The sequence below is a fragment of the Anoplolepis gracilipes genome, chromosome 13 (genome assembly GCF_047496725.1).
Source record: "Anoplolepis gracilipes chromosome 13, ASM4749672v1, whole genome shotgun sequence".
Taxonomy (NCBI): Eukaryota; Metazoa; Arthropoda; class Insecta; order Hymenoptera; family Formicidae; genus Anoplolepis; species Anoplolepis gracilipes.
In genome coordinates this window covers 10,449,289-10,462,500 of record NC_132982.1, presented here as the reverse complement: position 1 = coordinate 10,462,500, position 13,212 = coordinate 10,449,289, and the positions used below count along the sequence as shown (strand labels likewise).

The following is a 13,212-nucleotide window of genomic DNA, read 5'->3' as shown; positions in this document are numbered from 1 at the left end:
AGCTCTAACAATTAGAGTTTATAAGGGCTACCCTGCGCTCTTGGAACACGTGTTTTGTATCCCACACGACACGATTCGTATCGGTCAAGTATCAAATTACTGTTATCGGATCACCCGTTAGGAACTCTGCTTGTGAACCCTGTTTCGAAAGTAAATGCATGTCGATATACTATCCGGAAACCCTTCACAAAAGTAAATCAACTCAAAAAGTTAAAAATATACATATATATGTGTATAAGGCAAATAGCGTATTTCTTATGTCTCATTCTGGATCATTTATTATATAATTTACAGTTTGTAATTAAGAAAATTACATAGCAATTCGAACTCAAATAAAATAATCTCTAAAAGATATATTGAAGTAAAGTTTTTTTTCAGATTTCTTACAATTCGCACGACAATATAAAATATTTCATAATGAAAAATTTACTTTTTTTTGCCAAAGTTATAAATTCTTTTTATATAATATTTTATGAGAATATTATGTGTTTAAAATTAGATTTCACACATTATATATATATATATATATATATATATATATATATATATATATATGTATATCTCTTACTCCGTAATGATGAGTCATTTTGGTCTGTGATTTTTCTAACATAACGTCAATTTCTCGAAAACAAATAATCATAAAAATAATATATATTTAAGTAAATTATTTTTCAAATTTATTATTTTAGTCTTTATATTTAGAATGTTCAAAGAAAGGATATACATTTTTTCAGATTTTATATATTATTAATAAACTTATCGAAAATACGCTGACCCACCTGTACAATTAGAAGATGCCAAAAATAATAATACGGAGTAAGGGATATATATATATATATATGTTTATTTATTTATTTACTTACCACATGCGCGCGCGCGCGCGCACACACTAACACACACACACACAATATACTAAACTCTGATATATTTTATCGTGGAGTATATCATCTTGTTGTGAAATATATATATATATATATATATAGAAAAATATATATTTTAATAATCATGTGATTACACACACAATGTTATATATTGTATATATGTATACAGACCGGAATAATATTTTTTCGGCTATATTTTTATTTAAAAGAAGATTGGCCATACACACACACACACACACAGAGAGAGAGAAAGAATCGATGAAGAATAAAAGAGAAAGAAAAAGAGACAGGGACAAATACCAAATACCTTCTGTATTCTATATCGGTAAAACAGTACATGATCATCTCGAATTACATTGCGATTTCGTCCTTGCTGCTGTACGCATGTTGTATGTTGTATGACCGATAGTAAAATTGAGCTAATAATATGTCGTTAGCGTTTGGAATGTGCGAGACACCTGGCTGTAACGCCGTTGCGAGTCTACAGTGTCCAACTTGCTTGAAAATCGGTATCCAGGGTTCATATTTTTGCAGTCAAGTGAGATACGTTATCTATATGTTAGGTTAAGTTAGTTATTTTTCCTATAATTTAAATTAAAGTTTTATCCCGTTGCATACATTTGCACCCGTATAACGCGTATGACAAATATGATGTGTTATGGAGTAGTGTAATTATAATTGGAGAGATTTTAATGTTTCTTTTTAATAGTTTACAGTTATTTTTTTCCCATAATCAATTCATTATATTAATCCTCGATATAGATACGTTTACATAATTTTATGTCCTTCTTTGATCATTTGAATTTATTGCCGTTCTTTATCATTTCCATGTCACAATTTCTCATTTTCTTAAATGACGGAAAAAAAGATATTTAAGATAAAAATATTTGACCGATTAACGCAGCGTTCTAATCTTCTAGGATTGTTTCAAAGGAAGTTGGAAAACTCATAAAGTTATTCATCAATTAGCAAGTAAATATTTTTTGTTCATGTATATATATATATATATATATATATAAATTTCTCTCTTATAATATGTAATATTTATGTGTAATCGCAGAGGGAGAAAATGGGAACAAAATTTCCGACACTTATAATCCTTGGCCAGCTTACAATTATACAGGAAAATTACGGCCATATAAAAAGGAACAACGCAGAGAGGTTCCTGATTGCGTCAATCGACCAGACTATGCCTTACATCCGACTGGAGTACCGCTTAGCGAACAAGCTGTAAGAGGTTCTGGCCAAATAAAAATTCTTGACGCGGAAGAAATTGAAGGCATGAGAGTTGCATGCAAGGTATTATATTAAATATACTTAAATGATACAACAAATTAGTTTATCGATACAATTTGGTCACACGTATTACACCGCACTAGTGCATACTAAAGGCTGTTATAAATAAATAAGTCATTTAAATATAAAAAGTTAATATAAACGTCAATCAAAAAGTTAAAACCTAATAATGATATATTATCGTGTGACTCTTTTTAGCAAAATACACTGTAATTATTTTAGCATCAAAGTATTTACATATTATTTCATTACATTTAGGTACTTTATGTGTGTGTGTGTGTGTGTGTGTGTGTGTGTGTGTGTGTGTGTGTGTGTGTGTGTGTGTGTGTGTGTGTGTGTGTGTGTGTGTGTGTGTGTGTGTAGTAGTAGTAGTAGTCTTTAGTTACCAATGTGGTGCACAGTGGATGTTTGATCTTGCCGATACCTGTGAATAGAAAAGATAGAGGAGAAGAATTAAATGACATAAGATATACAAAATTCAATTAACGTTCTCAATTGTGGATATTCTAATTGTATATTACTGTTTTTCATTCTGCTCACGAATACAACAAATTTAAATTAATTTGTTGTAGCTTGGACGAGAAGTGTTGGATGAAGCTGCAAAGACATGTGACGTTGGTGTTACAACTGCTGAAATAGACAGAATAGTGCACGAAGCTTGTGTCGAAAGAGATTGCTATCCATCGCCGTTAAATTATTATCAGTTTCCTGCTAGCTGTTGTACATCTGTTAACGAAGTGATTTGTCATGGTATACCTGATACTCGACCTTTGCAGGATGGCGATATTTGTAATGGTACATCGTTATCTGTTATCATCTGTTATACGTCAACAAGTGTTGACAAGATATGCCGTAGCTTGTTTGTTACCAGAAGAAATCGTGTAATCTAATGAAAATCTTTCTTTAGTTGATGTTACAGTATATCACAATGGTTTTCATGGAGATTTAAACGAGACCTTTTTAGTGGGTAATGTAAAACCCGAAGTAAAGAAGTTGGTGGAAGTGACGTATGAATGTTTGTCTAAGGCTATCGATATTGTAAAACCTGGTGAAAAATATCGAGAAATTGGTAATGTGATTCAAAAACATGCGCAAGCGCATGGTTTCAGTGTGGTTCGTAATTATTGCGGTCATGGAATTCATCGTTTGTTTCACACCGCGCCAAATGTACCGCATTACGCTAGTAAGTAAATTTACCTCTTTCTCATAATCAATGATTCAAGTGTGAAGAATAAATAAACTTTCTAATTATTTATTATTAATGTAAATGTAATTTTCTGATTTTCTAATTTTCAAATTACACAAATTTTATTCAACTTAATTTTTTATACAACAGAAAACAAAGCAGTGGGTGTTATGAAACCAGGGCACTGTTTCACAATCGAACCAATGATATCTCAAGGCACGTGGAAGGACGAAACATGGCCTGATAATTGGACTGCTGTTACATTAGACGGTCAATGGTCGGCACAATTTGAGCATACACTTTTAGTAACAGAAACTGGTTGTGATGTTCTCACAAAACGACTCGCAACGAATGGTAAGCCATGGTTTATGGAGCACTTGTAGTAATAGTAATAGTGATTTTCCTAGTTTTTATTCTACAATATTTAAACGCGAAACTTGTGCGCGCAAATCGATCTTGAAAAATCTAATTTAATTTAAGCTATTCTATCTTATATCTTATATCTATATTTTACAAAGTACAATAACATTTTGTTTTTGCAAATGTACAGTAATACGACGAAATAAACAGTTTAATTGAATTTTTATTCTTTGAATTTTGTACAAGTATTTATTTTATATATATATATATATATATATATATATATTATGTAGTACTAATCTATTTGTATTAAGCAAATGCTTCTAAATATTTTATTTTAAGCGCCAAATTTTCGAGCGCTTAAAAAATTGAAGATAGTTCCAATCGTCCCGACAAGCTGCTAGTTATACTTTGCTTTGTACTTGAACCCTGTTAAGGCAGGGAAAAGGAGAGAGGGAAAGATGTGCAAAAATAGTTCATAATTTACCTATAAATATGTATATACAAATGTTTATCGATCAATAATGCGCGACTGCTTGAAACAAACTCGTTGAAATAACAAATCTATAAAAACTTGTTCATTTTATCATCTACTATAATATCTAATTATAATATAAATATATAAATATGCATAAATACGTATATATGTATAAGCATGCGGATGCGATTTTACGTTTTAAAATACTTTATAATATGTCTTAGTTAGAAAATCAATAGTAATCAGACTTTATTAACTAACACATATAATATATAATAAGACTAAGAATACAAACGGGTGCCAAACTCAGTTTGGGAATTATTATTATTGTGAGATATCGTTTTAAACAAAGTGGTGGATTGCGAATCTTCAATTTCCCCATCTTCATACTCATACTCTACATCTATGTTGTCTCCTGTTATTTTACTTTGCTGATCGTTATCACTGGTAACGTAGTCATTTTTGTCATCGGGTATCATGATTTGTAGAGATTTTTCATTGTTATGAACTTTAAAACTTGGCTTATGGCGATCCTGACTTTTATGATACGATTTTGATTGATTATACGTCTGTTCGTCATTAATGATCTGCTGTTGATTCGCAAGATCGTCATCGTTCTTATGATTAAGCGGCATTGGGTTTTTCGGCGTATCTGTTTTCTGTTGTTTTTGTAGCTGCCCTATAAGACGACTGTTAACATGACCGGCAGCAGCTAATGCGGCTAATTTTTCAGCAGCTTCTCTATTAGGAAGTGTCGTGTAGAAGTTTGTCGATATGGCACTGTCGGCTACTTTATCGAAATACGTCGGGTTTACTCGATAGGTTGTTTCTTCATTATCAATATTGTTTTCGGATTGTTCGATTCCATTTATAGAATATGTAAATTCTTCGTTAACATGCACATTATTCTGTTTACGTGTATCTATCGATGAAGATTCCGAATCTAGATTATAATCCGCTGTGACACTTTCGGAGGCGTAATCATGATTGGATAAAATTTGCTGTTGTTGTAATTGATTAGCTTGTTCGTCATAATTGAAGGAATGCATTTGCGGTTGAGAAAAGCTTGTTATTACATCTGGTTGAAGTATTTGGCCAAGTTGCTGCTGAAGAATGTGTCGTTGATCTGATAATAATAAAAACTTCATTAATATATAACTCTCGAACATTGATAATTTCATCAAATCGTAGAATTATAAACTAATTGTTTTTGTTAAATTATAAGTTAACTGTTGCTGATAATAAATTAAAGGCGTACGAGAACGTCTTGACGCTCGCAACGCTCGTGAAATCATTTTATTCAATTTTAAACTTTTAACAGAGAGATCTAAACATAATTTAGAAACACGAGTGACGAGTGCTTAAATATCATTCATACTGTAATTTCCTACGATAGAATTTGAAAATATTGCAATTTTTGCATCCTTAATCAGCCGTGTGCGTGTGCGTGTGCGTGTGCGTGTGCGTGTGCGTGTGCGTGTGCGTGTGCGTGTGCGTGTGCGTGTGCGTGTGCGTGTGCGTGTGCGTGCAGCGTGTGCGTGCGTGCGTGTGCGCGCGTGTGTGTGTGTGTGTGTGTGTGTGTTTTGTCAGATTATTACCTGATGTATATTGCTCCGCAAGTTTGTGTGGAAAATTATTTAACAGGTCGTAAAGTTGCATAGCTGACAGCGGTGACTCTGCTGAAACTGGATGATCTATATAGAAATTTGCTGGAATCTGCTGTGTTACAGTGTACGGGCTGGCTGTAGAAGGAAATCCGACGTGTAAAGAACTATGAAGATTCGTTTGCATTGGCATATTTGATTGACCAAATTGTATATTTGATCCTGCATTTGAATTAACAACATGATTTTCGAAAAGCTCGTTGGATTGATGAGGATTATTAATTATAATCGAATATAGCCTTGTTATATCTAAATCCTGATGCCGATGAGTTGTCTCAGGTTGAATAGTGTGATATTCATTCAAAGCTACATCGTTACTTTCTGTAACTTCGTATTGATGTTGCGATGGACTCGAGTCTGTCGCTATTCTTTGTACCGGTAGACTGCTATTAATTGCGGCTAATCCAAAAGTAGTTGTCATAGGATCTGGAGGAAAATTAAACTCGTTGAATAAAATTAACTTCAAACCTTCCGACATTGAGTCAACTTAAGATATGACTCGATATCTAATATAATATAATAAATAATATATAATATAATAAAAATATCGACTTACTTTGCACGATAGTAGTACGATAATCATTCATGATATTGAGATCATTCGAATATGGATTATAATCGGCACTCTTTTCCGAATCGATCGGTGAATTGTAAGGCTTATCCGCTGGACTCAAATTTGGTGCTGGAATCGTGTGAATAGGTCCTTTGTCATTGTCAATATCCCGTCGATCAGTAGGCGGCAAGATTGTTAGCTCTGGCTTGTACTGCGAACTATATTCCTGTAACTTGTTTATAGAATAAAAATCCTTGGTGGTGTGTGGAGTGCTACGTTGTGGCAAAATTGCATGGTTGTTCAAAGGGAATGCTCGTATTGGAACTTGATTCTTCCAATTATTTGATAAAACATTATACATCGTAGGCCGACGGATTCTGAAAATTGTCAAAAATAAATAACATTTCGATGCTTGTAAAATATATATAGAAATGTATATATTGTTTTAAAGTCTGTCTCACCTGTAATTGGTGTGTTTGTAAGGTATTCTCTGACGAGAAGGAGCGCCAATATGGATGGTATTCCCCATGGATATTCGGTGACTGATGGGACGAGACTTTTTCAGTATCAATGTAGGCGCGTATGGTGGAGATGATGGTCTTCTAATCTTATTTTTTGCCTCAGAAATGCAAACGCACATGGCGAGAAGCCAGCAAATCCAACTGGCCGTCTATATAAATTTCGATACATATACATATATATATATATATATATATATATATATATATATATATAAGATGATGAACTTTGAATTTGATCTTGCTTCTCGAAAGATTTCCAAAGAGAGAACAAGATTGCGTCAAGTTGGATAAATGGAAAAAGATGAGAATTTTTTGTGTCTTTTTCCTTTTTTTTTTTTTTTTTTCAAATCTCTATAGGTAGTTATTTAGGGTGTTATTTCAATCAAAACGCAAACAAAAGGAAATGTATGAAGGAAAAAGTTGAAAAGTATGACATTAAAGTATGACGCGTGACGAGAATTGTCTTTACGGTGTCACATATACATACTATATATCAACATGTCTATCGCAATACGGTTCTTTAGGCCGTACTATCCGCAACATGAACGTCAAGCGCGTAAAACCAAAGAGAAAATTACCACAAATCGTTAGTGCGCTAAAAGTGGAACATTGTGCTACATCGGTACGACGCGCGGGAAAAGCGAGTAGAGTATTAAGGTGAGGTAAGGTATAATTTTTCGCTCAAGCAAAGAGTAAAGTCGAGAAAAAAAATATATGTATAAAATATATGAATGTGAAAAATTGCGTATCAAAATTACGTTGTGGCGCTGATATTATATTATATATTATGTATATGTGTGTACCATAAAGCCATATAAAGATTGACCAAGCATACTTTTATACATGCTTTTCTATATTATGTACATGTTCTGTAGTTATTGGATCGAGATTGTACGAAAAAAAAAAAAAAAAAAAAAACAAGAAAAGCATGATATTGTAGGTTTCGGTTTCTGTTCTTTACTATAATAATATGTCAAATTAATGAAACACCACAAATTTAAATGATTCGCCTCTCTCTCTCTCTCTCTCTCTCTCTCTCTCTCTCTCTCTCTCTCTCTCTCTCTCTCTCTCTCTCTCTCTCTCTCTCTCTCTCTCTCTCTCTCTCTCTCTCTCTCTCTCTTTATAAAAAAAATTCTTCAATTATTAGAACAAACGTTTTTTTATCCTTTTTTAAGCCATCTTCAATCAATTAACTACAACAATTTTTCCAATATTATTATGAAAATCGAATACATACTATAAAAAATTAGCGATATCGACAATACGTACAATAAAAAGATTGATAAATCCTGTGTCTTGATCCTTTTATATATCTTCAACATCATATCATCTCATATCGGTTTTAACTAACTAGGAGGAGATGTAAATTTCCATGATGGTTATTATTAATTAATTAAAAACACTGGGAAACATACAATACATTGTTGACTCACACAATCAGTAAAATAAAACCGACTAATAATATGATAAATAGACTTACGCAATTAATTGTGAAATAAGACAAAAGAACGATACAAGAGCACACATGTCATCATTCGTTGATGTTTCGATATAAAATATAAAATGTCAGAAACACAAACAAACACGACCGTTTGAGACATAACATGGTAAAATATTATAAAAGAGGATAGCAACGAGAGGATTTGTCAAATTTTCGCTAAATTTTCTATGATTGTTTCGTACATATTGTGTAGACATTCCGTGTCATTTTGAGAATAAAAACTTTTTTTTGTCGTTTTAATTAATAACATGTCAGAAATAAGTCTTTTGAGAGAGAGAGAGAGAGAGAGAGAGAGAGAGAGAAATACAATACAAGATTTACCAAAAGTATGGAAACCCATTTTATAATATTGTGAAAAATATGTATTTTTCAAAAAAAAATGTTTCATATAAAAGTTATAAGGCTTCACCAGCTGATTTTACCGAGATTCAATTTTATATATTACAAAACCTTTCATTAGTATAAAATTGAATCTCGGTCCAAAATCAGCTAGTTTCTTCATATACGTAATTTGTCCTGCTGAATAAAAAATATAATAAGCTCGAAGCTAGATAATGAACAATTTTGTTTAATTAAGTTTTACAGCCATAAAAAAGTGTATCTTTTACAATAAAAAAAAACTTAATAACCTTCGAAACGACTAAACCAAAATAAATAAAATAAAAGTATTTTGAAAAGATCTAAAAAATGACTACAAAAATATGTAATAACATATAGATTTCGTTTAAAAAATTCAGAATAACTTCGCCCTGACCTTGATAACGTCACCTATGGTCAAACTTATGCTGTCATTGAATACGTCTTTTTTAGTTTTATAACTTTCGTATAAAACTTTTTTTTTTTTTTTTTCAAAAATGCATATTTTTAAATAATATTAAAGGGTTTCCACACTTTCGGCAAATCATCTATGTACAAATGCTTGGTCTATCTTTATTATGCCTATCGTATATACATTATTCACGTATAAGTACCTACATATATACATACATATTTATAAATCCATTGTTAACACAAATGCATTGCTTCAGTCTTTAAATTTAACAATTAATGAAAAAGATTTTGATTAAACAGCAAATGGACTAAATGTGTAAAATTTGTTCAAGACCCTTTCTTTTTCTTCTTATGGATTTCTGTCTTTAGAAGGAAAAGAAAAAGGAAATAATCGGCGTTGATAAAAACGGGCTTAAGAGACGAAGAGATGAAGATTTTATCTAAAAATTTGACAAATAATAATTGTCAGAACCTCTATCGTTTTTTGTTATTTTATCTGACAATGAGCAATTTTTATTATCTTTAAATAATAATTTAAGCTCTTAATTAAAACTATAATAACGTCAAGGAAAAAGTATGAGCCAGCGCAGAATATATAAGGATGCACAAATAAAAATTCAAGTTTTTTAAATAAATAAAAAAAAACACATTTATTTGAACGTCTTTCGGTCCATTTTCGAATAATCTTTAGCAACATTATTTTGCTAAAAATGGTCCAACGAAGATGGACCAAACATTCAAATAAATGTGTGTGTGTAGGTGTTTTTTTTATTTATTTAAAAAAATTTGAATTTTTATTTGCGCGTCCTTACACCCTGCGCTGTCTCGTATTGCCTTTCTCCCTAATATTTTATTAGTTTTATTATCTTTAACATTTTTTTATTTAATATATGTATAGATATTTAATATATAAATGATATATAAATAATGTATAAATGATATAGTGTTTTCATACACACACATATACGCACGCACATATATATATATATGTACGTGCACGCATATATATATATATATATATATATACATATATGTATGTATATAATGATATATAATATATCGTGCTATACATAAAAATCTTGAAAAAGAAAATTATTAATATTATTATATGTGTATATTTATAAAAATGTGTATTAAAAATCGGAAAAAAATTATAAAACCTTGTATATATATATATATATATATATATATATATATATATATATATATATATATTTTAATATAAAAAACAAAATAAATTAATAAATAAAGTTCAGAAATTACAAAATCAACGAAAAATGGATAAGAATTAAAACTCCGTTACAATAGAGTCTGCTTATGTCACTTAATTGCCAAACTATGGACTAGCAATATATACCTATGTAAGTATATATAAGTGGAAACTTGTTTATCTTCCAGGAATTGTTTCACATAAATCTATTGGCAACTCGTTGAGAACGAGAGTGAGCAAGTTATCATTAAATTTCCGACAGTTATGCTGACTATATATACATAATACATGTACGAGTATATGCCGGCAGTTGTCAGATAAACATAAGCTCGTTCGCCCACGAGCGATTTATTAAAAAAGTGAACAATTAAAAATATACGCAACATAATAATAAAAATAACAAATATAAACTGAATTTATTGTAATGAAAAAATTAATTAATCGGCGATATATTTATACATCAAATACGATAAAACTAATGTATCTTACTCTTCCACGTTGTCTAAAAATTATTTTACATATTTCATTAATACAGTATGTATATGTATGCACACGCACGCACACGCATACAAACACACACACGCACACACACACATATATATATATATATATATTTACACATACATATGTATAAAATTGATTAATATAAAATTAATATATTCATATGAATTTAATCATTTTTTTTTTTTTTTTAATTTGAAGTAAAATCTTCGAATATAAACGTAGCGTAATAAAAAAAAAAAAAAAAAAAAAAAAAAGATATGCTATACGTAAAATGTATATCTTTTGTAACGCGCCTAGAAATTGTGCGGTAACACAAATATATGTGCTTTAAATGGACAATATTTGAATTTTTGCAATAGCGCGTATGTATTACTTATATCTTACCTTCATAATAATTTACGCTTTTGTAGACTGCAACATGCAAAACTGCACCGTTTCCGTTATTATAGGAAAAAGCTCAATTTGATTAGATTGTACGGTTATAAATAATCAAATATAAATTATACGTGTGCGGTGATTGACCGTGCAAAGAAGTCAGACGCGTTCTGTACGCAATTTAGGTCATTGTCCTTCATTTATACTCCGAACCGGCGAATGTATCATCGACATCATCGAATACTAAAACCAATACTCCTACCTCGTCAACCAATAGCAATTGCTTCCAAAAGGCCGCCGGTAGAATGGAAAAAATTGGAAGCCACATGAGAAATAAATTTGCTTTATATATGAATAACAATTATTGCGTGACACAGAATTTTGCTGAATAACTCTAAAAAAACAAAATGTGTGTGTGTGTGTGTGTGTGTGTGTGTGTGTGTGTGTGTGTGTGTGTGTGTGTAAAGATATTTATCGAATTTTTCCAAGATACGCGCGCGCGCGCACTAACACACACACACACATGTATATATATATATATATATATATATATATATATATATATATGCACAAACGCAATTAAATTTATCGCTATAATCGATATAAAATGGATATTTATTGTTAGTGTTAAAAAAAATTAATTTTCTCTCTTGCAAAATAAATGCGTCGCATTATTCTCCAAAGCGCTGCGTATACTATATATGTTAAAATAATGAGGAAATTACCATTGTGCAAACATATTGATGATCAAGATAACATCAAGGATATCTTTTACAATAATCAAGCATCATATTTTCGTGCGACCTGACACATATCGCGTACAAGCATCTACAAAATGTAAAAAAGAAAAATATAAGAGAAAAATCGAATCTTTTATTCACATAATGTATTTTCATTCGCAACTCGCAAATGATAGAAATCGATTTGATCGGACGGTCGTATTCTCGCATCGTTTCTCTCCTTATGCTCGTACCTCGTACCTCTCGTACCGGACTCACATCGAGAATGCAACAGTCATTTAAGTATGCGCGGTTAAAACTCTGCCACGTATGCGTGTGATCCAGTGACCTATAATTGTATAATGATGATTATGAGAGCCAACGATTAACAAAATTAATATTTGACACCCAATTTTTATCTTTAATTATTAAAAATGTACGTTATACGGACCGTAAATTTACTCTAAAAGTTATAAATTTATATATATTAAATGAAGCATTTACATACGCATATATATATATATATATATATATATATATATTATTGATTTTTATTCTCTTATTTTAACTTTATAACAGCATTACATGCATGTATTTTACATGTATATTTTATATATTCTTCAATATTTTTTTACGCAAAAATCTTTTTTTTGATTATGGTGGGGAAACTCCTGGTCTGATATGTTAACAATTGACGCGTAAAATATTACGATTGACGAAATGCATAGGATATTGTTTTTGAAATCTTTATTGATTAGAAACTAAAGAGGATGGAATTGTTTCAATTTCCTTATTAAAGTAACGCCGTAAATAAAGTCGAATTTTTTCCTCTGTCTCACTTGAAATTGAATTATGTTGCTATACTATCGTACTATGTTCTCTTAGAAATTGAGGTCATTTCTCACTTGTTCTTGATACATATTGAGAAACAGCACGAAAGAAGAGAGATATAAAAAAGTCAATTAACATTTAAAAGTATAAGATATAAAAGTCAATTGATTTCAATTTACTTTGAGTCAAACTATTTTTATTCACAGACAGATGGTTATATATGGAGTTTTGATATTTGATTATTTAATAATTGTTAAAAAAGTTTAAACTATTAAAATGATAGTTCAATATAATTGAACATTGAGAAAATTCCAACAAAATAGATTCCGATTGCCTTGTTGAATGATATATGCAATAATCTA

The 13,212-nt window shown here is 30.7% G+C and overlaps 2 protein-coding genes across 3 annotated transcripts; one reads left to right on the top strand and one right to left on the bottom strand.

Moving 5' to 3' along the window:
* Positions 1–1,208: 1,208 nt before the first annotated feature.
* LOC140672636 (methionine aminopeptidase 1) lies at positions 1,209–7,088 on the top strand. 2 transcript variants are annotated; one of them, XM_072904940.1, is made up of 7 exons: positions 1,209–1,419; positions 1,802–1,853; positions 1,942–2,180; positions 2,750–2,972; positions 3,085–3,360; positions 3,514–3,717; positions 4,066–7,088. In XM_072904940.1, the coding sequence occupies exons 1-7, from the start codon at positions 1,309–1,311 to the stop codon at positions 4,125–4,127; spliced, it is 1,167 nt and encodes a 388-aa protein (XP_072761041.1). In that variant the 5' UTR covers positions 1,209–1,308; the 3' UTR covers positions 4,128–7,088. The 2 variants fall into 2 exon arrangements, with proteins under 2 accessions (XP_072761041.1, XP_072761042.1); XM_072904941.1 differs by having other exon boundaries at positions 1,210–1,419; positions 6,902–7,088.
* On the bottom strand, positions 4,483–12,510 carry LOC140672632 (uncharacterized). Its single transcript, XM_072904935.1, has 5 exons — positions 11,310–12,510; positions 6,880–7,088; positions 6,422–6,795; positions 5,800–6,291; positions 4,483–5,327 (listed from the first exon to the last, which is right to left on the bottom strand). The coding sequence occupies exons 1-5, from the start codon at positions 11,313–11,315 to the stop codon at positions 4,483–4,485; spliced, it is 1,926 nt and encodes a 641-aa protein (XP_072761036.1). The 5' UTR covers positions 11,316–12,510.
* Positions 12,511–13,212: the final 702 nt, after the last annotated feature.

What these genes read in the sequence shown, in the direction of transcription:
- LOC140672632 (XM_072904935.1), bottom strand. An exon ending in TCGTACTACTATCGTGCAAA is followed by an intron (nt 6,292 to 6,421) that starts GTAAGTCGATAT and finishes ATTTTCCTCCAG; the next exon opens with ATCCTATGACAACTACTTTT. An exon ending in TGCGGAGCAATATACATCAG is followed by an intron (nt 5,328 to 5,799) that starts GTAATAATCTGA and finishes TATTATTATCAG; the next exon opens with ATCAACGACACATTCTTCAG.
- LOC140672636 (XM_072904940.1), top strand. Translation starts at nt 1,309, where the DNA reads ATGTCGTTAGCGTTTGGAATGTGCGAGACACCTGGCTGTAACGCCGTT. An exon ending in GCATGAGAGTTGCATGCAAG is followed by an intron (nt 2,181 to 2,749) that starts GTATTATATTAA and finishes AATTTGTTGTAG; the next exon opens with CTTGGACGAGAAGTGTTGGA. An exon ending in AAATGTACCGCATTACGCTA is followed by an intron (nt 3,361 to 3,513) that starts GTAAGTAAATTT and finishes TTTATACAACAG; the next exon opens with AAAACAAAGCAGTGGGTGTT.